The sequence below is a fragment of the Macaca nemestrina genome, chromosome 7 (assembly GCF_043159975.1).
Source record: "Macaca nemestrina isolate mMacNem1 chromosome 7, mMacNem.hap1, whole genome shotgun sequence".
Taxonomy (NCBI): Eukaryota; Metazoa; Chordata; class Mammalia; order Primates; family Cercopithecidae; genus Macaca; species Macaca nemestrina.
In genome coordinates, this window is record NC_092131.1 from 119,603,458 (window position 1) to 119,627,611 (window position 24,154).

The window sequence follows — 24,154 nt, forward strand, 5'->3', positions numbered from 1 at the left end:
TTGGCCTGCGGTGGGTACTCTCTGCCCTGTGACTTCCAGCCCCTGAACTTTGCCTCCTGAGTTGAAACCTGGCAATCTCTTTGGGCCAAACCTGTTGCTCAATAATCCATGCATGACTTTAGGGTGGAGTTGGGGGTGGGGGGGAACCTGACTCTCTAGGACAAGAAGACGGGCAGCTGTTTCCCTGGCCCCTCACTCCCAGGATGGCTGAGGCTTCTGTACTGTGAGGATATGAAATAGTTGAGAGGGGGTGAGTCAATGGGAGAAGGGTGGGTGGGGAGTGGAAGAGAGGGTCCCTGGCTGGCAGATTATGAGCTCTTCAAAGCAGGAATCATGCCTGATTGTTTCTCTCTCTATTCCTAGACCCTAGAATTCAGTAGGCTCCTAGTGAATGTTTATCAGACTCATCTGTTACAAGGGTTGAAAGCATTGAACCTGGTTTCCCTATGGTTGTGGGTTAGGAAGGACAGGAAGAATGAAGGAGAGGGGGTGTTAACGGATCCCAACAACTGAGACAGGATCTTGGATGGAAAAGGAAAGACAGCTGAGAGAATGGGTGAGAGGAGGGGAGGGTCAGAAACAGACCCCTCAGACTTCAGTCCCACCCAGGCTAGCACCACAACCAGCTAAGGGGTATCGGTACCAGGTAACATGTGCAAACATACACAACCAACCTGCCAGTCATAATGAAGAGCCCCTCGGGGGAGCTGTGTCCCCACTGCCCGCAGACCCCAGAATCCATGCCGGCCGTGTCCTGACAGCTCAAGACACATTTTGCTTTCCCAACATCTTCTATGGCCCCAGCAATTCTGGATTCTGCTTCTGTTTCCTCCACCATGGTCTGAAAAGGGCTGGGAAGCCTACCTTCCTGTAGCCTTCCATCGGCTGCTGCTGCTCCCCCTGCAAAAATGGTTTTGACGTAAATCCCAATGGGGCCATAAATGCTGTCTTTTCCCCCAACGATGCTGAAGCCCAGACCCTGGGGAAAGAAGAGAAGGTCTGATTTAGGGGTAGTAGTCCATGCTTCTCACTGGGCTGATGCTTTCTGAGGGCCTGCCTCAGCCTTGAACAAAGGGATTGGGAAGGAGAGAAGGTGCCTTTGGTCTCAAAGGTCTGAGGACTTAACAACAACAACAAAAATAGCAAGAGCAGCGGCATGAAGGCCAGCCTGGGCTGGGTAGTGTCTGGAGCTTTTGTGGGAGTCTGATGCTCCCCACACAGAGGGAGGCTGGATGGAGACCAGCACCCTGGCTCTGTCCCTCCAGTTGGCAATCCTGGGCCAATCACTTTCTGCTTCTGAGCCTCAATTTCCCTCCTTTTAAAATAATGATAATATTACCTAATTCACAGGGTTGTGTTTGAAAGTAAAATACCTAGCAACAATCATAAAAATATCAACGAGAGTAATAATAGTAGCAGCTTTACAAGGGTATCCCTTCTCCTACCAAAGGCCTCTTCAATCCCCTTCTCATGGACATCCCTCCAATCATGTGCGCTCTCTCCTGCACCTGCTCTATCTGCCATTGTCCTAGGTGATTCCCATGAGCCAACAAACATATGCTGGGATTGTGCAGGTGACCCTGGGAGGAGAAACTCATAGCTCAGCAGATAGTCCCAGCTGGGGAGAAGCCAGGAGGCAGTAGAGAGAAGGCCAGACAGGAAGAAGTCCAGGGAAAGGTTGAGTGAGCTCTACAGCAGGAAGAGAAGGGAGGGTGGGCACAGCTTCCCCTGCAAATCTGCCAGTGAGTTCACAGAACAGCCTGGCAGACCTGAAAAGCAGCATAGGAAATGCATATGGCTTTCTCAATTTTTTTGAGGACTAAGGTACCCCATGCTGCCCTCAAGGGCATAGCTTGAGTCTAATAAGCAGCTTTCTAGACTATAAGCTCTCTGAAGACAGTAAATGCGTCTTATTTCTGTGTCTGGCATCAGGCAGGCGCTCAAGAAGCACGTATTACAGGATAAAGGCATAACTGCCACCTGGAGGCCAGGTTTTGGGGTCCAACCTACAAGCACGCCAGGCAGTGGCCAGTAGCTTGGCTCCTAGACAGACCCTTTAAAGTGATGGCCACTGCTGTAACAGGCCCATTGCTCATGGGCAATTTACTCTAGGCTATAGCCGCTCTGCTAATTAGGAGCATCAACACGTGCCACAGGGACAGCAGGCTGTCCGCCATCTTCTTGACACTGTAGGGAGTCAGTGGGAGAGCTGTGGGGATGTGCAGCTATTCTAAGCCTCTGGTGAAGGTGGTGTGTGTTCCAGGATGGGCAGGACAAATGGTGTCTGGGAGTAGCACAGGTTTAGGAAAAGGTGAGGTAGGAGCCACTTCAGGGCTCCTCTATGGGCCCCTAGCCTCATCCTGGCTGAGACAGCTGCTCTAGACTCAAAGTCTCACCCACCCTAGGGACCCAGGATGGCATCATGGTTAAGAACAAGGCCCAGGGGTCAGGCAGCCTGGGGTCATTGCCTTGGTTCAGCTGCTCACTAACCAAGTAAACTTGGACGAGCCCTGCAATCTCCCAGGTCCTCCATCTCCATATCGATATACAAAATATACACATAGATATTCATTAGAGATCGCGTCTCCCTCTGCTGCCCAGACTGGAGTGCAGTGGCTGTATCACAGCTCACTGTGGCCTCGAATTCCTGGACTCAAGCAATCCTCTCACTTCAGCCTCCTGGGCAGCTGGGACTATAGACATGTGCCACCACACTGGGTTAATTTTTATTTTATTTTATTTTATTTTATTTTACTTTATTTTATTTTTGTAGAGACAGGGTCTTACTCTATTACCCAGGCTGGTCTCCAACTCCAGGACTCAAACAGAAGGCCTCCCAAAGTGCTGGGACTACAGGCGTGAGCCAGTGCACCCGGCTCCACGTCTATAAAAGGAGATAATAGGAGGGTTGTTGTGGGGATTAAAGGAATTACCATTGCAGAGCCCACAGCACAATGCCCGGGTTTCGGTGGTTGGTTTTATTGTGTGATTTGCTTTTGACTCTACCTCAAGCACTTGCTGATTCTTCTGGCTCTAAATCCTCCTCCCCCTGCTTCACTGCTACTTGTCATCCTGTTAGTGACGAGATCTTGGGGTGTAGGTTGTATCGCCAGATAGTGGGAAGCCTGCTTTATTTCTGAACTTATCATCCCTGCTCTGTACATGAGGATTTCTATATCAAATGATTCATCTTCTTCCATCCCCCGGCCTCATAAAAATTACTCATGGAATGCACATTTTGTGCACACCAAGATAACTTAAACCATTTTTGGTCATCTTTGCATGAGTTTTGGTGGCCTTTACCATTTCACCTTCTTTTGGGCACTGCAAACAATTTAAAAGTCAATTTTAAAAAAATTACTTCTACCTAAATTCAAGGGGAAAAAGCATTGTGATTTACTAACCAGAAAATGGGGTCGTTCAGAGAAAGTCAGCATAGAAGACAGCTACTCCCTTGTGATGAGAGGAGCATTCATCCCAGCATCTCTCATGTCTGTCTTCTGTTTTATTTCCTGCTAAGCTCCCAGGAGACAGAAGGAACAGGAGATGGAGGGAAAGAGGACTGGAGGTGTGTGGTGGGGCCCCTCCCACTGGACAGACCGTAAGTAGCAATTAGGTCCTCCCCTCATACCACACACAAAAAATATATGACATAAAGAAACCGCCCTTTCATTATTTTAGCACCTGGGCTGCTCGGGCTGGCCTGAGAACTTCGCAGTCAACCTCAAGCACAGGGTGGCATGGTCTGGGAGCAGTGCAAACATGTGTACACCCCCTACCTCACCACCACCACCAATGCTTTCGGATCCCCTTTGGACATATCTCAATTGTGAAGCAGAGATGAGTACGATGCTTCATCATCTTGAGAGAGGTAGAGTTAGTTCTGACTCTTCTGGAGGCTCCAATTGACAGCCAAAAGCACTATCAACCACTGAATTTTCACATGTAATAGGTAGCATATGTTTTTATAAATTAATATATGGGTCCCTGCTTTATTATGCCAACATCTGAATGGCAGAGGCAAACCCAGGATCCAGAAATCTATGTAAACAATTTGGATTTATGTATCAGATAAAATTAAGTCTTGGAAACTTGTGCCAGGAATGAATTAGAGAACAAGTTTTGAAAGTGCTAAGGCAGCTGGCAGGGACTGGCATCCTTTACAAGAAAATGATCACTTTGTCTAGTTAGAAAAATGTGTGCTGCTTGAACTCAGCCAGTTGTGAGTTTTGAAAGACTAGCCGCTCTGTGTTTGTCTCTTCTGATGTGCCAGGACACCCCAGTAGTCCTATTCCCATCCTTTCCTGGACACAGCAGCTCCTTGGAGACTGCTGCCGCTCCCCAGGACTTCTTGTTGGCCACAATCCCTTCTCACCTTAGCCTGGCCCTTCATCAGCACGATGTTGGAGATGACTGAAGCCTGGAGGCCCCCAGATGGCTGCACGAGCTGAGCTGTGCTCAGGGACCGTGTTGGCCTTGAAGTTCCCTGCAACAAGGAACCAGAGTGGGCAGAAGATCAGCCACATAGGACAGTAGCACCCGCCTCACCAGGAAGGGGAAAAGCCCAGCCAAAGAGAGGAACCAAGTCCTCTTTCTTCTAAGGGCAGGCAGCATAATGACCAGAATGTGGTTAGTGGGGTGTGGGCAGGATTCTGGTGGCGAGGGACTTCCTTGGTCCTAGGAGCCTGTTTTGCTGAGCCTAATGTAGATGAGCAGCCAAAAGGCTCACCAACGTTTGTCAAGGAAGTAGGCCCAGGTTAATGTCACAGAACACGCTGCCTCCAGGACAAGTCCTCATAACTGATGTCTCAGGCAGAATCTGGGAAGCCAGCTACCAAGAATGCCCCGAGATGATGTTCAATCCAAGACACATTTACTGAGAACTCCCCTTGTGCCAGGCAGAAGGTGGTGGGCAAGGGGGCAGAACCCAAAGACTTCAAAACTCAGAATGTAATTTTGGGGTAGGCAGACAGGCAGTTAACTATTTGTGAATGAGAAGCAGAGCTTCAATTCTTTTCAACACAGCCTTCCAGGCAGCTACTACTGGCTGACATTTAGCCCATCCCTGCCGGCCAGGTAGGCTTCCTGTTCCCAAGGACCTGGATCCTAGTGCATGAGGCAGCAAAGACAGGAGGCAGCTTCCCCCAGGAAGTACCCGCTGGCCCAATCCTCAGGGACCCAGCGCTGGCTGCAGATATTGGAGGGCTCCAGTGTACTCCTGTATGACCCCAGATGTGCAGAAAACCAGGGACTGGGAAAGTTCTCAGCTCAGGGTGGCACCAGGGAACCATCTTCTTCTAACACTGGGACACCACACTCCCAGTTTGGGAATGAAAAACATATTGACTCAAGGAAAGGAAGGAGAGAGAGAAATGAAATTCACTGAGCATCTATTATGTACTATGCAGGGAAACATTGCTCAACCATAGAGCCCCCGCTCGGGAGAGTCAGTGGGTGAGATGAAATGCTAACATAAATGACACTCACAAGACAGGCTGCGCGAGCACTGTGAGAGGAGTGCAGCTGCCTCCTGATGGGCATTTGGGAAAATGTGAAGTCCACGCCTTTGGAGGGATCAGGAGCGTTCCCAGGAGAAAGGGAACCTTAGGAAGATTTTTGAAGGCTGGGGCAGTTTCTAGAAATAGAGATCAGAGAAGGAGGGGTGAGATGCTACAGACAGAGGGCGCTGTGTGACCAAAAGTGGCAGGGTGCAGCACAGCGTGCTTTGGCTGGGGCTGAAAGGCAAGCTGCGGGGGACGTGTGTAGGGTACACTGTGCTTTATACCTGCTTAGCTCTCTGCCTGCAAGCTGACACCTGTAGTGGGAAGGTCATGGACTGAGGAGCACACAGGGCAGTTTAAATTCTGGTCCCATAGGTTTTAAGATGCATAAACTCAGCTGCTCACCTTGCCAAGCCTCAGTGTCCTACTATAAAATGGGGCCAACAACATATTCCTTTCTAAGCTTGTTTTAAGAATTAGCGGCAATGTTGGCAAAGCAAGTCACTGTATTACAGGAGTGAAAAGCCTCTTTGCATAGGCTTCAGAGTCGTAAAGATCAGACTTGAAGTCCCAGCCCTGTTTTTCCTCAACAATGTGAACGTACATAAATCCCTTAACTTGTCCAAGCTGTAGCTCCCTCTTCTACCTCTTAGGAGTATGTGCAGATGAAATAAAGCGATCCACGCAAAGCCATAGTTCAGGGTCCCCCCACGTGCCGTGTTCTCTACGTGTTAGCTCTTAATAGCACACACGTGGCAGCAGTTGCAAGTGCCTGGCACAAGGGGGCGCTCAATGGATGACTATTTCTAACGCGGTTCTCGGCCCAGAGATGGTTGTACCTTCTTGTAGCTACCAAGCCAGACCCTCTCCTCTGTAGTTCTGCGGACAAAAAATTACTGGGAAGGCCTCTTCAGCCACTGTTAATGTTGGGCCCCTCCCTTCTCCCCGTCTTCTCCGAGTTTCCCTCCTTGTATTCTTACCGCAGCCTTTCCTGCTGGACAGTCCAGTTGTTGAGAGAGGGACTTCCTGTTACTACAGAGAGAATAAGGCTGCCTGTCTGTGGACGCTGCAGATTTCTTGGTCATTGGAAAATCAATTTCTCTTGTGCAATAGGGATTAACACCTAAACCAGAAGAGGAAAAACAGCAAGAAGTCATTTGTGCTCTCAAAATGCAAAGTTCAACTGAGAACAATATCAGCCCCCACCAACTGCCAGCCCCTCATTAGCCAGGGGCCAGTGTGACTGTAAACCACTTAGCACCCTGTGCCAGGTGCGTGGTGGGGAGAGGCGGCCGTGGAAGACATGAGCAGCATTTTCATGATCTCCACACATGCTGTCTGTACTGCGGGGTGCAGACAGAACTCTCACTTCCATTTCCTCCATTCCGTGCAACGAGAGTTGACAGGCATCTCCTGCAAGTCAATCAGTGTGCTGAGCTCTCAGAAACCACAATGCTGCATCAGATCCAGGCCCCGATGTTTTCAATCCCAAGCAAGGAGAGGAGAGAAAGGAGGAAAACACAAAGGTTTCCCAGGACAGGAACAAACAGGCGAGACCCGGCAGGAACAGGGGCAGGGGCGATCCTATCTGACTGCCTCTTACACAGGCACTCACACACAAGGATATACACACATGGAGACAACTCTTGATTCTTTGGATATCTGCAAAAATGCAAAGCGGCAGGCTTCCTCTACTTTGTGGAAACCACAGACTTCCTTTCATCCAACCGGGAACTCTACCCTACTTCTCTACCCTACCACATCCAGCTGGGAAAACCTTCACAGATGATCTGATTTAATGTGTCATTGTCTACAACAGTGCTTCCCAATTGAAATATAATGTCAGCCACCTATGTAATTAAAAAATTTCCTAGTAGCCACATTTGAAAAGTGAAAAGAAACAGGAGAGATTAATTTTAATAATATATTTTATTTGGTCTGTTATATCTAAACTATTGTTCTTTCAACATAGAAATAATATGTAAAATTATTAGTGAGATATTTTACATCCTTTTCTTCTTGCACTTAGTCTTTGAATCCAGTGGGTCTTTGATACTTTTGGTACATCTCTATTTGAATAAGTCACATGTCAAGTGCTCAAGACTACATGTGGCTAATTGGGCAGTTCCGCTCTAGAGGCCAGGAGAGGGGCGGGGTTTGCCCAGTGTCCTGAGCGACAAGGGAGGCTTGAGTGAACGGACAGGCTTTTGTGAAAAATTCCCCTAGAGGAAAAGTTAAGATTGGTGGTAGTTCAAAGGAAACACAGGATGGAGCAGGGTTGGGTTTGCTTTTATTTTCAGGATGGGAAAGACTTAAGCTTATTTATAGGCTGAAGAGAGGAAGCCACTGGCCAGGGAAGCTTGAGAAGAAAAGAGGAGTGGCATCCCTGAGGGTGTGAGATCCCTAAAGGGGGATGAGGAAAGGAAGAAAGACAAGGTGAAGAAGGGAGAGGTTTTAGTCCATCTGGGTCCGAGAGTGGCTAGGGAAATCTGCCCCTGCAAGAACAGCTGCTCCCAGCAGCTGCCTCAACTGTAGGTGACCCTCTCTGAGTAGGTGGCCCTCTCTGAGTTACAGGGACCAGTTGCTCCCAGATCCTCCCCGATGGACCAGGAGGGAGAGGAAGCCAAAAGATTCAGAAAACCACACGCTGCAAAGAGGCGATTCAGAATCAAGAAAGGGGGTTGAGAGGAGAGGCTAGAGATCCTCTAGTCCTAACTCTGCCTGTGCATTGTATTTATCTGGAGTGTTTAACCCAAAGGTAGATTTCAGTGCTCCACCCAACCTATTGATCCATATCTTCATGGGTCGGGTCTGGGGAAACCTGTATGTTCGTCAACCTGTGCAGGTGATGCAGGCGGCTCATCATTTGTCCTTTGGGAACCCTGCTTGAGTTACTCCTTCCTCTATCAGTGAGGAAATGGAAGCCCAGAGGGTTCCAGATCAGTGAAGAAAGAATCTGAAGATTCCGGCCTCCAGAATCCCAGTCTCCTTGCACTTCCTCCATCCACAGCAGTGCAGGAGTGACCTGTGACTTGAAGGTGAGCTGTGGTGCATGGTTTGGGTTCAGAGGGAATGAGGATGAACAAACAGGCTGCCACCTTGGAATGGTTCACAAAGCAGATCAACCTGACCTCAGAGCCACAGGAGAGCCCAGTGCAACTGCTCAGGCCACACCCAGCTCCACTTGTGTGGAGGCTCCAGTTCCCACTAGGCATTCAGATCTGTGGGAATGTGGGCCAGACTCAGGACAGAGTGGGTTCCCCAAAACTCTCCCTGGTCTGGGGTCGATTTCAGTGCCCACTTCTGCCCACTGTTTCTGAACATTGCTTGTTGATGCATTCCAGCCAACTAGGAAATGTATCAAAATTATCATCTCTATTGAGGGAAGTTTAAACCAGTTAAGTGTAGAGTGTTGAGTGAGTTAATTGAAAAGTGGTTATTACAACCTAATGCAAAAAACAAAGCAAAATAGTTTTTGAAAGGGGAGCTATATATGGTCATGATTATATACAAAAAAGCTGTATTTAGAGCTATATATTGTCATGAGTTTATAATTTAAAGTTATGTTGAATTACAAAATGGAAAAATCCATGGAAAAGGGATGAATAATACCAACCTAACTTCCTCATCTTTCATGAGGGGGACAATTTGGAAAATGTTATGTCAGGTATTAATTAATTGATACAACTTAATTGGGTAATTAATTAAAACTTAAAGGAAATCAGAAGTAGAGACAAAAATTAACTAAACCTTTCAAAATCATTATAGCAAGAGGCCAAGAACAAACAAATGACAAGGAACCATCAAAATAAAAAGCATAAAAAGAGGTAAGTAAAAATAAATATGATCTACAGCACTGATTTCAACTATCTGAGCGTCTTTTCTTTTTTTAAAACAGAGTTTTGCTCTTGTTGCCCAGGCTAGAGTGCGGTTGGACAATCTCGGCTCACCACAACCTCTGCCTCCCAGGTTTAAGTGATTCTCCTGCCTCGGCCTCCTGAGTAGCTGGGATTCAGGCATGTGCCACCACGCCCGACTAATTTTGTATTTTCAGTAGAGACAGGGTTTCTCCATGTTGGTCAGGCTGGTCTCAAACTCCTGACTTCAGGTGACCTGTCCACCTAGGCCTCCCAAAGTGCTGAGATTATAGGTGTGAGCCGCCTTGCCCGGCCTCGAGCTTCTCTTCTTAAAAAAATTGCCAAATTTGCTTTCAAAGACCTAACTGCATATCATTTGCATGAGATTAACAAAGCAAACAAAAAAGGCAAAGTAAAAAGAACTGATTATAAGTAAGTGATGCTAGGATCATTCTCTATTCATTTAGAAAAAAAAAATCTACCTAGATTCTTACATCATATTAAACACCAAAAATAAATTACAGATAATACAGTAAATTTGAGGGAAAAAAGATAAATCATTTACAAATTAGAAGAATATATAATCATAGACTTAATAGTTATCTGAATGTGGAAGTAACTTTCACATTAGAAAAGAAAAGATCAGGAAACTTGATTACATAAAGATTAAAACCTTAATGTTAAAAAATTAAAACAACAAACTGGAGAAAGTATTTTCAACAAGTATGATGCCAAATATTAATTTAACCAAGAGGCTTTTTATAAATTAATGATAAAAGATGATTATTCCAATAAAGAACCGGCAAACTCACCAAAAACAAAATAAATAAATGAAGGAATGTTTAACTTCACCTTTATGAAGAAGTACTCTTTTAGGAGGGCAGGACAGGCTCTCACTCTGTTGTCCAGACCACAGTGCAGTGACACAATCATGGCTCACTGCAGCCTCAACCTCCCGTGCTCAAGGGATCCTCCTACCTCAGCCTCCCGAGTAGCTGGGACCTCAGGTATGAGCCATCATGCCTGGTGGGTTTTCTTTTTTAAAAAAAAATTTTGTAGAGGTGTGGTCTCACTATATTGTCCAGGCTGATCTCAAACTCCTGGGTTCAAGCGATCCTCCCGCCTTGTCCTCCCAAAGGGCTAGAATTACAGGCATAAGCTGTGGCACCCAGCCTAGGTACTTTTTGTTCATCTATTTTTATCAGTGCATCAATCAGGGTTTGGGAAGAAACAAAAGGCACACTCAGTTGGGATTCTGAGAATTGGGTAAAGGAGCCAGACACAGAGGGATGGGAAGGGTTAGAAAAATAACAAAGGCCTATTGAGGTACCAGATGCTGTTACCACCCCAGGCTTGAAGGAGTAAGGTGGGGAAATGGTGTTACCAGAGCCCGGTGCGCACTGGAACCGACAGGCCACCCTGACACAATTTATTGTCACAGCACCAAGGTAGGGGGAGCAGGGGAAGAAACACCCTGGTGGCTGTCTGCCCCCTGCCAGTCCTCCATGGATGCCTGTCATTGACTGAGCTCAATCAGAAGCCAGAAAACCAGGGAGCCCTGGGGATGCCAGGGAGCCAGGGAGCTCTAAGGGGGTCAGCTCCCGGGGGGCAAGTGGGCCTGGCTTCAGGGGCACGTGGCCTGCACAGTCACCTGGGGCCCTGTGATTGAAGAATCCCAACTTAGTTCAAAGATTTTCTTCTACTTTTTTGAAACGATTCATATTTTTTAACAGCAATCCTGCATTTTCATTTTACACTGAGCCCTACCAATTGTATAGCTGGTCTTGGGTGCAAAACAAAACAGTAAAAAAGCAAAGAATGGGTGAGGAAGAAAGGGAAAGGAGAAATACCTGTAAATCTGTAAATCACTGTAAAGCAAATATTTATTAAAAATCATAATCCTATGTGGGCTGTGATTGAAGAAATAGGTATTCATGTACATTATTGAAAGAATAGTAGCTACAGAAATTTGGCAATACAGATAAAAAGCCTTAAACTACATCTACCGTTTGACCCCAAATTCCATTTCTAGAAAATTATGCTAGAATAAGTAAAAATTTATGATTAAAAAGCAAGTAACTTTTTAAAAATATTTTTATTTCCAAAACTAGGAAATCACTAAGGATGGTGCATCGTACAGCAGAATGAGACTTAGAGATTCTAAGGGACTTGCCCAAGACCACATAGGTCACTAGTTCTGGAAGCAGGACCCAGATCCAACTGCCTTAGCTCCCAAATGTGAGCTCTTAACCAGGCCACTGCCTTCTGTATTTTCTTTGAAAGATCATCACAAACTCAGACAAAATCTCATGTACACATTCATCAACTTGATTAGGCTAGTGAAAACCTGACAATGACTTAAATACCTAATAACAGGGATTTGGTTAAGTAGATTTTATAAATATCTAATAATAGGGAGTTGGTTAACTAGATTTCATAAATTCATACAATAAAATACCATGGATCCACTAAAAAATGGTGTTTTCAAAAGAGTTTCTGATGACATGAAATAGTTATATATAAATAAATGTGTGTGTGTGAAGTTTTTTGTAGTATATATAAGCATAGAAGGGAAATAACTGAATATGTTAACATAGATGATCTCTAATATTAGGATTTGGTGTGATTTTAATTTCTTCAGGTTTTTCTATATTCTTGCATTCTTCATATTTTCTTGACTTTGTATTAGCACTCTTCTATTTTCAGCAAATAAAAATCATGAGATCTTCCAACCTCAACCTCCATCATATTGCAGCTGAGAGACAGAAGCCTTCCCAAGACCAAGGAGCATGTCAGGAGACAGAGCAGAGTAAAGCCCAGTCTCTTCTTCCCCACACCCAGGTCTTTCCAGCATGGTACTTGGAGCCAAGAGGAGAGCTGGCTAGACCACACAGAGCTCTGGCTAGCCAGAGCATGCACACACCATGAAGAAAGTGAGCAGACTCCAATGCCAGTTTAGTCCACCTGGACCAGAAGAGTTCCACCCTCCTCCTGATATTCCTGCTATCCAGGAGCAGCTGAACCCTGTTCCTAAAGACGTGTTGGGGAGACACTTACTGGTTGAGTTGCTGCGTGCCCTTTGGTGGCAGGCTTTAGGAAACAGGAAGTTACTACTTTGTGCTTCTAGTTTTCCAGGCTTTTCTCGAGAGGAAGCTGTGGAAGATTCCTGCAAAACAATTGCCGTCTTTTTATTCAGCAAGTTAGAATAGAAAACTGCTCAGCAAAATTGGATTTTGACACTGATCATAGAAGTACTCAGATTGTCTGTCTCCCCTACTACATGATAAGCACCATAAGAGCCGGGATTTAGAATCACCATCATCCTTTCACTCATAGACATACATTCATTTGTTTAATTACAAATATTGAATTAATAAATTACATTAATAATAAACTAATACGACACAAATTGAATGACTCCATGAGCTATTACATGTCAAGTTCTTTGTTAGACATTGTGCATACAGTTGTGACCAAGACAGACAAGGATGTTGATCTTGGGGAAAATGCATTTTAGTGAAAGATGACTGACAATAAACAAGCAAAGTAAAGGTGAAAGATAATTACAGAGAATGATAAGTGCTCTGAAGAAAGGAACTAGAGGGTGATGTGGATAGGGAGCCTGGCAGGTGTGTTTGAGAGAGAAGGATCAAGCAAGTTACATTGTTCCGGCATACCTGGCACATAATAGGCACTTACAAATACTTGTTGAATGAATGTTATATGTTATATAAATGGATTTCTTAATATTGAACTATCCATGCATGATTAAGGGTATTATGATTTTACTATATATATATGTGTGTATATATATATATATATTTATATATCTGTCCTCATCCTGGAATTTTAGGGATGGGTGTAGGGATATGGGCTAATAATGAGGATGATGGTATTAATTATTTTATCTTTCTGAAACAGTTTTCTGATTGATTGTTATTCTATTATATAACTTTGTTATCAACAATGATCTTGACTTAATTCTTGAGTTATATTGGTTTTATTACTCACTACCATAATCCTTGTGTGTATGTGCGCACATGCTGTGTGTGTATATGCACAAATATATATATATATATGGAGAGAAAGAAAGAAAGAGAGAGAGAGAGAGCAGGACAGGACAGGGTGGTGCTCTGTTGCCTGGCTGGAGTGCGATGGTATGATCTTGGCTCATTGCAGCCTCGACCTCCTGGGCTCCAGAGATCCTCCCACTCAGCCTCCTGAGTACCTGTTACTACAGATGCATACTAGCATGCTCAGCTAGTTTTTGTATTTGTTTTATAGAGACGGGGTTTCATGATGTTGCCCAGGCTGATCTCAAACTTCTGGGCTCAAGTGATCCTCCCAACTCAGCCCCCCAAAGTGTAAGGATTACAGGCATGAGTCATCACGTCCAGCCAATCAAATTTTCTTTGCTCTCTTTTTATACTAATAATTTAGAAAAATATTTTATAGTATTGAGTATGTAAGCAGTATATTAAACAACATACTTGGACTCATTGCCATACCAGGGTCAGTAAGGAAACAGAAAATATGACTCTCCCTCATCTAAGAAGAGATTTTGAGACAACTTTTACTTTCTTCTCTCTCCTCATCCTGAGATTTTAGGGATGGGTATAGGGATAGAAACTGATAATGAGGATGATGGTATTAATTACTTTATTTCTCTTCCTGAAGCCGTTTTCTGATTATTCCATTTTGTAACTTTGTTAGCCACAATGATCTTCACTTAATTCTTGATTTATATTGGTTTTATTACCCTACCATAATTCTTGCATGTGTGTGCACATGCTGTGTGTGTGCGTCTGTGTGTGTGTGTCTGTGTGTGTGTAGTTTCTTTCAGGAAAGCTCTCTGAATATCTGCATGGCTAGGAATGTCTTTCTGTGGTTGTCAAATGTGAATGATTGGCTGGGTATAGAATCTTTGGATATTGGTTACTCAGCCTGGAAAATAGATGGCTTAAATGCTGGGACTTAGTGATTCAGGGTACAGTTTGTTGGAGACATGGATGCTCTATTATAACTCTATCCTAACTGACTTAACTGCGTTTCTTAGAAGCCAGGCTTAGCAATGCCTGGTTAATTTCATGTGCCAAGGGTTTGCAGACCCCAGCACCTGGTGCATTTTCCAGAGCAGAGGGAGGATCTATGCTTGCCTCTTGCTATGTCCCAAATAACCCACCCTCAGCTCCAGCCCCTGCCACTGTGAGCTGGTAGGTATTGAGGAGCTCTGCTGGAATCTGTCTCCCTCATTCCATTGGCTTTTCTGTCTTATGTGGTCAATGGCAGGCTAATGAGCCCTTCCCTCAATCCAATCTCACCTGCACTTTTTCGTGCAGAAAGTTCTCATGAGTTTCAGAATGTGTGGGCCCTTTTCCATGGTTTCCTGTTTCTGACATGCATTTCTCCCTATTTGTATATTCCTTTTGAATTTTGATAGAACTTTCTAACAGTTGGAGGAGTTAATCAAGTGTACTCTTTCGCCATCTGGAGCCAGAAGTCCACTCAGTGTTTTTGAAAAAGATTGTTTCCAGTTCTGACACAAGGGGATCCTGCAAGAAACCACATGTGAATTCCCTTTTATTTCTTATGCAAGTCAATGTTTAAAACTAGAGAACTCATCCTGAAGGACTCCTTTTCAGCAGCAGATGGTGCTACATTAACTTGGACAAAATTACCTTCTCTAACCAGGCTAACCAGGGAATTCTTTTAAAGGGGAGAAAGCAGTGACTATATAGAAAGTAGTTGAGTTCAGTTGAATTCTTGAGATTCTGTATTGTCAGAATTTAGCATAATGACTAGTTCTCTGAATTCAATGCTTCATAAAACACAATATTCAAAAGATATTTCTTAGTTACAATAGATTGACAAGTTAATGTCCTGATTCTGATTTCATGACCTCCCTCTGGCATTATTTTCACTTCTTTATGCAATCCAGTGAGACTATGAAAGTAAAAAATAGAATGTGATTTTAACATTTTAGGGTCCCTTGAGCATAAGAAAGCCTGGTAAAACAGTCAATTAGTCTACTTATCCATGGGTAGCAAGCCTTATGTGCAAAGGATCTTTGAAATGGATATTTTATCTCAAATATCTAGCCACATGAGCATAAATAAGTAAATGATGTATACACAATACATGCAATACTAAGCACCTTTAAAAATGTTTGTAAACAGGCCGGACATGGTGGCTCACAACTGTAATCCCCACACTTTGGGAGACCAAAGTGGGGGGATCACTGGAGCTCAGGAGTTCAAGGAGTTCAAGACCACCCTGGCCAACATGGCAAAAACCACCCCGTCTCTACTAAAAATATAAAAAAACTAGCTAGCATGGTGGTATGCACCTGTAGTCACAGCTACTTGTGAGGCTGAGGCAGGAGAATCGCATAAACCTGGGAGGCAGAGGTTGCAGTGAACCAAGATCCTGCCACTGTATGGATCTGCCTGGGTGAAAGAGCGAGACTCAGTCTCAAAAAAAAAAAAAAAAAAAAAAAAAATGTAAAGAGTTGTGACATAGATATACCTGTGTTATCAAAGTATGTTAAAAAAAAAAAGATACTCTGTAATGATGATGATGACTGACTACAATCATGTAAAATATACATGGGAAAGGGGCTGGAAATAAATATACCAAAACAGTGACACTCATTCATTCAACAAATGTCCATTAAGCGCTTACTCTGTACCAGGCACTGTTCCAAGTACTGAGGATGTGACAGCAGATATTAAACACAAGGTCCTGTTCTCATGAATTAGCAAGAATGTGTTTGGGTGATGGGATTATGGACACTATTATTTTCACATCTTTCTGTATTTTCTATATTTTCCATAGTGAGTATATACTACTTTTAGAATCAAACCAAAAATAAATGATTACTTTTACATTTCTTTCTTTTTTTTTTTAAATTATACTTTAAGTTCTAGGGTACATGTGCACAACGTGCAGGTTTGTTACATATGTATACATGTGCCATGTTTGTGTGCTGCACCCATTAACTCGTCATTTACATTAGGTATATCTCCTAATGCTATCCCGCCCCCCTATCCCCTCCCCACAATAGGACCCGGTGTGTGATGTTCCCCTTCCTGTGTCCAAGTGATCTCATTGTTCATTTCCCACCTATGAGTGAGAACATGTGGTATTTGGTTTTCTGTTCTTGCGATAGTTTGCTGAGAATGATGGTTTCCAGCTGCATCCATGTCCCTACAAAGGACACGAACTCATCCTTTTTCATGGCTGCATAGTATTCCGTCATGTATATGTGCCACATTTTCTTAATCCAGTCTGTTACTCATGGACATTTGGGTTGATTCCAAGTCTTTCCTATTGTGAATAGTGCCGCAGTAAACATATGTGTGCATGTGTCTTTATAGCAGCATGACTTATAATCCCTTGGGTATACACCCAGGAATGGGATGGCTGGGTCAAATGGTATTTCTAGTTCTAGATCCTTGAGAAATTGCCACACTGTCTTCCACAATGGTTGAACTAGTTTACAATCCCACCAACAGTGTAAAAGTGTTCTTATTTCTCCACATCCTCTCCAGCACCTGTTGTTTCCTGATTTTTTAATGATCGCCATTCTAACTGGTGTGAGATGGTATTTCATTGTGGTTTTGATTTGCATTTCTCTGACGGCGAGTGATGATGAGCATTTTTTCATGTGTCTGTTGGCTGTATGAATGTCTTCTTTTGAGAAGTGTCTGTTCATATAACCTTTGCCCACTTTTTGATGGGGTTGTTTTTTTCTTGTAAATTTGATTGAGTTCTTTGCAGGTTCTGGATATTAGCCCTTTGTCAGATGAATAGATTGCAAAAATTTTCTCCCATTCTGTAGGTTGCCTGTTCACTCTGATGGTAATTTCTTTTGCTGTGCAGAAGCTCTTTAGTTTAATTAGATCCCATTTGTCAATTTTGGCTTTTGTTGCCGTTGCTTTTGGTGTTTTAGACATGAAGCTCTTACCCATGCCTATGTCCTGAATGGTATTACCTAAGTTTTCTTCTAGGGTTTTTATGGTTTTAGGTCTAACATTTAAGTCTCTAATCCATCTTGAATTAATTTTCATATAAGGAGTAAGGAAAGGATCCAGTTTCAGCTTTCTACTTATGGCTAACCAATTTTCCCAGCACCATTTATTAAACAGGGAATCCTTTCCCCATTTCTTGTTTTTGTCAGGTTTGTCAAAGATCAGATGGCTGTAGATGTGTGGTATTATTTCTGAGGGCTCTGTTCTGTTCCATTAGTCTATATCTCTGTTTTGGTACCAGTACCATGCTGTTTTGGTTACTGTAGCCTTGTAGTATAGTTTGAAGTCAGGTAGCGTGATGCCTCCAGCTTTGTTCTTTTGGCTTAGGATTGTCTTGGCAATGCAGGCTCTTTTTTGGTTCCATATGAACTTTAAAGCAGTTTTTTCCAATTCTGTAAAGAAAGTCATTGGTAGCTTGATGGGGATGGCATTGAATCTATAAATTACCTTGGGCAGTATGGCCATTTTCACAATATTGATTCTTGGTATCCACGAGCATGGTATGTTCTTCCATTTGTTTGTGTCCTCTATCATTTCACTGAACAGTGGTTCGTAGTTCTCCTTGAAGAGGTCCTTCACATCCCTTGTAAGTTTGATTCCTAGGTATTTTATTTTCTTTGAAGCTATTGTGAATGGTAGTTCATTCATGATTTGGCTCTCTGTTTGTCTGTTACTGGTGTATAAGAATGCTTGTGATTTTTCCACATTGATTTTGTATCCTGAGACTTTGCTGAAGTTGCTTATCAGCTTAAGGAGATTTTGGGCTGAGACAATGGGGTTTTCTAAATATACAATCATGTCATCTGCAAACAGGGACAATTTGACTTCTTCTTTTCCTAACTGAATACCCTTTATTTTTTTCTCTTGCCTGATTGCCTTAGCCAGAACTTCCAACACTATGTTGACTAGGAGTGGTGAGAGAGGGTATCCCTGTCTTGTGCCAGTTTTCAAAGGCAATGCTTCCAGTTTTTGCCTATTCAGTATGATATTGGCTGTGGGTTTGTCATAAATAGCTCTTATTATTTTGAGATATGTTCCATCAATACCGAATTTATTGAGAGTTTTTAGCATGAAGGGCTGTTGAATTTTGTCAAAGGCCTTTTCTGCATCTATTGAGATCATCATGTGGTTTTTGTCTTTGGTTCTGTTTATATGCTGGATTACGTTTACTGATTTGCATATGTTGAACCAGCCTTGCATCCCAGGGATGAAGCCCACCTGATCATGGTGGATAAGCTTTTTGATGTGCTGCTGGATTCGATTTGCCAGTATTTTATTGAGGATTTTTGCATTTATGTTCATCAGGGATATTGGTCTAAAGTTCTCTTTTTTGTTGTATCTCTGCCAGGCTTTGGTATCAGGATGATGTTGGCCTCGTAAAATGAGTTAGGGAGGATTCCCTCTTTTTCTATGGACTGGAGTAATTTCAGAAGGAATGGTACCAACTCCTCCTCGTACCTCTGGTAGAATTCAGCTGTGAAATTCGTCTGGTCCTGGACTTTTTTTGGTTGGTAGGCTATTAATTATTGCCTCAATTTCAGAGCCTGCTATTGGTCTATTCAGGGATTCAACTTCTTCCTGGTTTAGTCTTGGGAGAGTGTAAGTGTCCAGGAAATTATCCATTTCTTCCAGGTTTTTTAGTTTATTTGCGTAGAGGTGTTTATAGTATTCTCTGATGGTAGTTTGTATTTCTGTGGGGTTGGTGGCGATATCCCCTTTATCATTTTTTATTGCATCTATTTGATTCTTCTCTCTTTTCTTCCTTATTAGTCTTGCTAGTGGTCTATCAATTTTGTTATCTTTTCAAAAAACCAGCTCCCGGATTCATTGGTTTTTTGGAGGGTTTTTTGTGTCTCTATCTCCTTCAGTTCTGCTCTGATCTTAGTTATTTCTTGCCTTCTGCTAGTTTTTGAATGTGTTTGCTCTTGCTTCTCTAGTTCTTTTAATTGTGATGTTAGGGTATCAATTTTAGATCTTTCCTGCTTTCTCTTGTGGGCATTTAGTGCTATAAATTTCCCTCTACACACTGCTTTAAATGTGTCCCAGAGATTCTGGTATGTTGTATCTTTGTTCTCATTGGTTTCAAAGACCATCTTTATTTCTGTCTTCATTTTGTTATGTACCCAGTAGTCATTCAGGAGCAGGTTGTTCAATATCCATGTAGTTGAGTGGTTTTGATTGAGTTTCTTAGTCCTGAGTTCTAGTTTGATTGCACTGTGGTCTGACAGACAGTTTGTTATAATTTCTGTTCTTGTACATTTGCTGAGGAGTGCTTTACTTCCAACTATGTGGTCAATTTTGGAATAAGTGCAATGTGGTGCTGAGAAGAACGTATATTCTGTTGATTTGGGGTGGAGGGTTCTGTAGATGTCTATTAGGTCCACTTGGTGCAGAGTTGAGTTCAATTCCTGGATATCCTTGTTAACTTTCTGTCTTGTTGATCTGTCTAATGTTGACAGTGGAGTGTTGAAGTCTCCCATTATTATTGTATGGGAGTCTAAGTCTCTTTCTAAGTCTCTAAGGACTTGCTTTATGAATCTGGGTGCTCCTGTATTGGGTGCATATATATTTAGGATAGTTAGCTCTTCCTGATGAATTGATCCCTTTACCATTATGTAATGGCCTTCTTTGTCTCTTTTGACCTTTGATGGTTTAAAGTCTGTTTTATCAGAGACCAGGATTGTAATCCCTGCTTTTTTTTTATTTTCCATTTGCTTGATAGATCTTCCTCTATCCCTTTATTTTGAGCCTATGTGTGTCTCTGCATGTGAGATGGGTCTCCTGAATGCAGCAAACTGATGGGTCTTGACTCTATCCAATTTACCAGTCTGTGTCTTTTAATTGAACCATTTAGTCCATTTACATTTAAGGTTAATATTGTTATGTGTGAACTTGATCCTGTCATTATGATATTAGCTGGTTATTTTGCTCATTAGTTGATGCAATTTCTTCCTAGCATCGATGGACTTTACATTTTGGCATGTTTTTGCATGGCTGGTACCTATTGTTCCTTTCCATGTTTAGTGCTTCCTTCAGGATCTCTTGCAGGGCAGGCCGGGTGGTGACAAAATCTCTAAGCATTTGCTCGTCTGTAAAGGATTTTATTTCTCCTTCACTTAGGAAACTTAGTTTGGCTGGATATGAAATTCTGGGTTGAAAATTCTTTTCTTTAAGAATGTTGAATATTGGCCCCCACTCTCTTCTGGCTTGGAGAGTTTCTGCCGAGAGATCTGCTGTTAGTCTGATGGGCTTCCCTTTGTGGGTAACCCGACCTTTCTCTCTAGCTGCCCTTAACATTTTTTACTTCATTTCAATTTTGGTTAATCTGACAATTATGTGTCTTGGAGTTGTTCTTCTTGAGGAGTATCTTTGTGGCATTCTCTGTATTTCCTGAATTTGAATGTTGGCCTGCCTTACTAGGTTGGGAAAGTTCTCCTGGATGATATCCTGCAGAGTGTTTTCCAACTTGGTTCCATTTTCCCCTTCACTTTCAGGCACACCAATCAGATGTAGATTTGGTCTTTTCAGGTAATCCCATATTTCTTGGAGGCTTTGTTCATTTCTTTTTACTCTTTTTTCTCTACACTTCTCTTCTCTCTTCATTTCATTCATTTGATCTTCAATCACTGATACTCTTTCTTCCAGTTGATCAAGTTGGTTACTGAAGCCTGTGCATTTGTCACGTAGTTCTCGTGTTATGGTTTTCATCTCTATCAGTTCTTTTAAGGACTTCTCTACATTGGTTATTCCAGTTAGCCATTCATCAAATCTTTTTTCAAGGTTTTTAGTTTCTTTGCACTGGTTTCATAGTTCCTCCTTTAGCTCTGAGAAGTTTGATAGACTGAAGCCTTCTTCTCTCAACTCATCAAAGTCATTCTCTGTCCGGCTTTGTTCAGTTGCTGGCAATGAGCTGCTTTCCTTTGGAGGGGGAGATGCACTCTGATTGTTTGAATTTCCAGCTTTTCTGCACTGCTTTTTCCCCATCTTTGTGGTTTTATCTGCCTTTGGTCTTTGATGATGGTGACGTACTGATGGGGTTTTGGTGTGGATGTCCTTTCTATTTGTTAGTTTTCCTTCTAACAGTCAGGGCACTCAGCTGCAGGTCTGTTGGAGTTTGCTTGAGGTTCACTCTAGACCCCGTTTCCCTGGGTCAGCAGCAGAGGCTGCAGAAGATAGAATATTGCTGAACAGTGAGTGTTGCTGTCTGATTCTTCCTCTGGAAGCTTCGTCTCAGGGGTGTACCCAGCCATGTGAGGTGTGAGGTGTCAGTCTGCACCTAGTGGGGGATTTCTCCCAGTTAGGCTACTCAGGGGTCAGGGACCCACTTGAGCAGGCAGTCTGTCTGTTCTCAGATCTCAACCTCTGTGCTGGGAAATTCACTGCTCTCTTCAAAGCTATCAGACAGGGACATTTACCTATGCCGAGGTTTCTGCTGCTTTTTTGTTTAGCTATGCCCTGTCCCCAGAGGTGGAGTCTACAGAGGCAGGCAGGCCTCCTTGAGTTGTGGTGGGCTCCACCCAATTCGAGCTTCCCAGGTGGTTTTCTTTACCTACTTAACCCTCAGCAATGGCAGGCGCCCCTCCCCCAGCCTGGCTGCCACTTTGCAGTTTGATCTCACACTGCTGTGCTAGCAGTGAGGAAGGCTCCATGGGCGTGGGACCCTCTGGACCAGGTGTGGGATATAATCTCCTGGTGTGCTGTTTGCTAAGACCCTTGGTAAAGCACAGTATTAAGGTGGGAGTTACCCGATTTTCCAGGTGTTGTGTGTCTCAATTTCCTTTGGCTAGGAAAAGGAATTCCCTTCCCCCTTGTGCTTCCCAGGTGAGGCGATGCCTCACCCTGCTTCAGCTCTCACTGGTCGGGCTGCACCTGCAGACCAGCACCAACTGTCCGACATGCCCCAGTGAGATGAACCCAGTACCTCAGTTGAAAATGCAGAAATCACCCATCTTCTGTGTCGCTCATGCTGGGAGCCGGAGGCTGGAGCTGTTCCTATTCGGCCATCTTGGGCGTGCTCTACCTTTATTTCAATTGTCACATTGGTAGACTTAAAGTCTGTTTATTTTTAAATGTCTTTCTTTTAATCCTCTTTGTAAGTCCTGAGTCCAAGGCACAACTTGGAAACTGCTTGGCCTGTAAAGCCAATTGATGCCAGGAGAATCATAGGAAGTGGAGCCTCTCCCTGCCCCGCCCACCCAGATTAGCTGTAAATACTTAATGCTTTCTCTGGGGGTTTCAATGTTGGCTATAGAAGGCCTTAACCAAAAGACACTGAACCAACTGGGTCCCCACTTGGGCCCTCAATTCTCCACATTTCAGTGGCTCATTCTCTTCTTTCCATGGCACCTGGGAACAGCAATCTCAGTTTCCACATGCAGGGAGGTGTAGCCTCTTGTGCATGCACAAGGCTATGCAGATGAGTCCTTCTCCTTCCTTCACAAGTCTGTATCCTCCAACCAAAGTCATCTCAGACACAGATGACAGAAGGTTGTTCCCTTCCCACTGCCATGCAGCCAGTCTCTGAAGTAGCTGGAGGCTCCAGTAAGGTGTATCTAACTAGGCTATAATCAAGTTCTTCGATAGTTGTGTGAAATTGATGTGCTTCACTTCAACATGGCTATGGTGTGAAGTGGCTCATTAAATGGCTACTATAGGAGAGAACAGAAATGTACTATCATGACCCAAGATGAGGTCTAAGTAGCAATTTTCTATCAAACACATATAAAACCATATGACTCCTAAAGGTTCTTAAAACAGCGGCAATGCACACATTTTTGGACCTTCTATTTTCTCGACACCAAAAGGGTCTAGTACTCATCTATACTCTGGGAGTATTTCAAGTTATTGTTCAAGCTAAACGGTTTCTTCATCAGAAATGAGCAGCAGAGAAAAGGTCATGAGACCAGCAGCACTAACTCTCTCATGACTCTGAGCTTGTCAATTATCTGGGCTTAGTTTCCTCTTTAGTAAAGCTGGGGGGTGAACTAAACAATCTCCATAATCACTTTTAGCTCTTTCCTTTTTTTTTTTTTTTTTTTTTTTTGAGACGGAGTCTTGCTCTGTAGCCCGGGCTGGAGTGCAGTGGCCGGATCTCAGCTCACTGCAAGCTCCGCCTCCTGGGTTTACGCCATTCTCCTGCCTCAGCCTCCGGAGTAGCTGGGACTACAGGCGCCCGCCACCTCGCCCGGCTAGTTTTTTGTATTTTTAGTAGAGACGGGGTTTCACGGTGTTAGCCAGGATGGTTTCGATCTCCTGACCTCGTGATCCGCCCGTCTCGGCCTCCCAAAGTGCTGGGATTACAGGCTTGAGCCACCGCGCCCAGCCTAGCTCTTTACTTTTAATAGTAACTGACGGTTATGTTTAAAGGGCACCTCTCTCAAATGATCACGTGTCAGAACATCTTACATAAGAACAAAGCATCTGGTCTCTCTCTGGCAAGTATGTCCCGGGTGGAGAGGTTTCTCATCAAAGGAGTCTCTGGAGGAGCCCCGCGAACATCTACACAGTGTGACTCCCTCCCAGCACACAGAACAGAACTCTTCTGTTCCTGCTCTCAAGGTGGGGCTGCTCTCAGAGCTGAGGATTTGTCATCGAGGTCAGGGGCTGTCAAAATCATTTCTAAACACATTTTCTCTATTCTCATCAGAGACTGTGGCCCTGAGCAGCAGTTCTGTGGGTGATACACCCCATAATTACCTGGGTAGTAGTCTCTCCATCTGCCAGTCTCCATGGCGACTGAGTGGGAAATGGGGTCAACTGTCCAGAG

General features: G+C 43.7%; 1 protein-coding gene and 1 long non-coding RNA gene across 15 annotated transcripts in view; one reads left to right on the forward strand and one right to left on the reverse strand.

The window, feature by feature from the left end:
* LOC105493094 (interleukin 16) overlaps positions 1-24,154 on the reverse strand; it is a 129,747-nt gene that overhangs the window by 35,111 nt on the left and 70,482 nt on the right. For 6 of the 10 annotated variants that reach the window (XM_011760517.2, XM_011760516.3, XM_011760523.3 and 3 more), the window contains 4 exons: positions 12,416-12,524; positions 6,482-6,624; positions 4,376-4,486; positions 865-979 (listed from right to left, as the gene is read on the reverse strand). In XM_011760517.2, the coding sequence (XP_011758819.2) occupies positions 865-979; positions 4,376-4,486; positions 6,482-6,624; positions 12,416-12,524 (478 nt within the window). Of the gene's footprint in view, positions 1-864; positions 980-3,404; positions 3,530-4,375; positions 4,487-5,487; positions 5,574-6,481; positions 6,625-12,415; positions 12,525-24,154 lie in introns of those variants that run through there. The other 4 variants (XM_024796378.2, XM_011760526.3, XM_011760518.3 and 1 more) reach the window with 3 other exon arrangements.
* On the forward strand, positions 145-15,814 carry LOC105493092 (uncharacterized). Of its 5 annotated transcripts, none has more exons than XR_011626262.1 (5): positions 145-250; positions 3,521-3,601; positions 3,682-8,539; positions 9,270-9,328; positions 12,065-15,814. It is a non-coding gene; the product is annotated as an uncharacterized lncRNA (long non-coding RNA). The 5 variants fall into 5 exon arrangements; XR_011626263.1 differs by having other exon boundaries at positions 6,615-8,539; XR_011626261.1 differs by having other exon boundaries at positions 8,347-8,539; positions 12,048-15,814.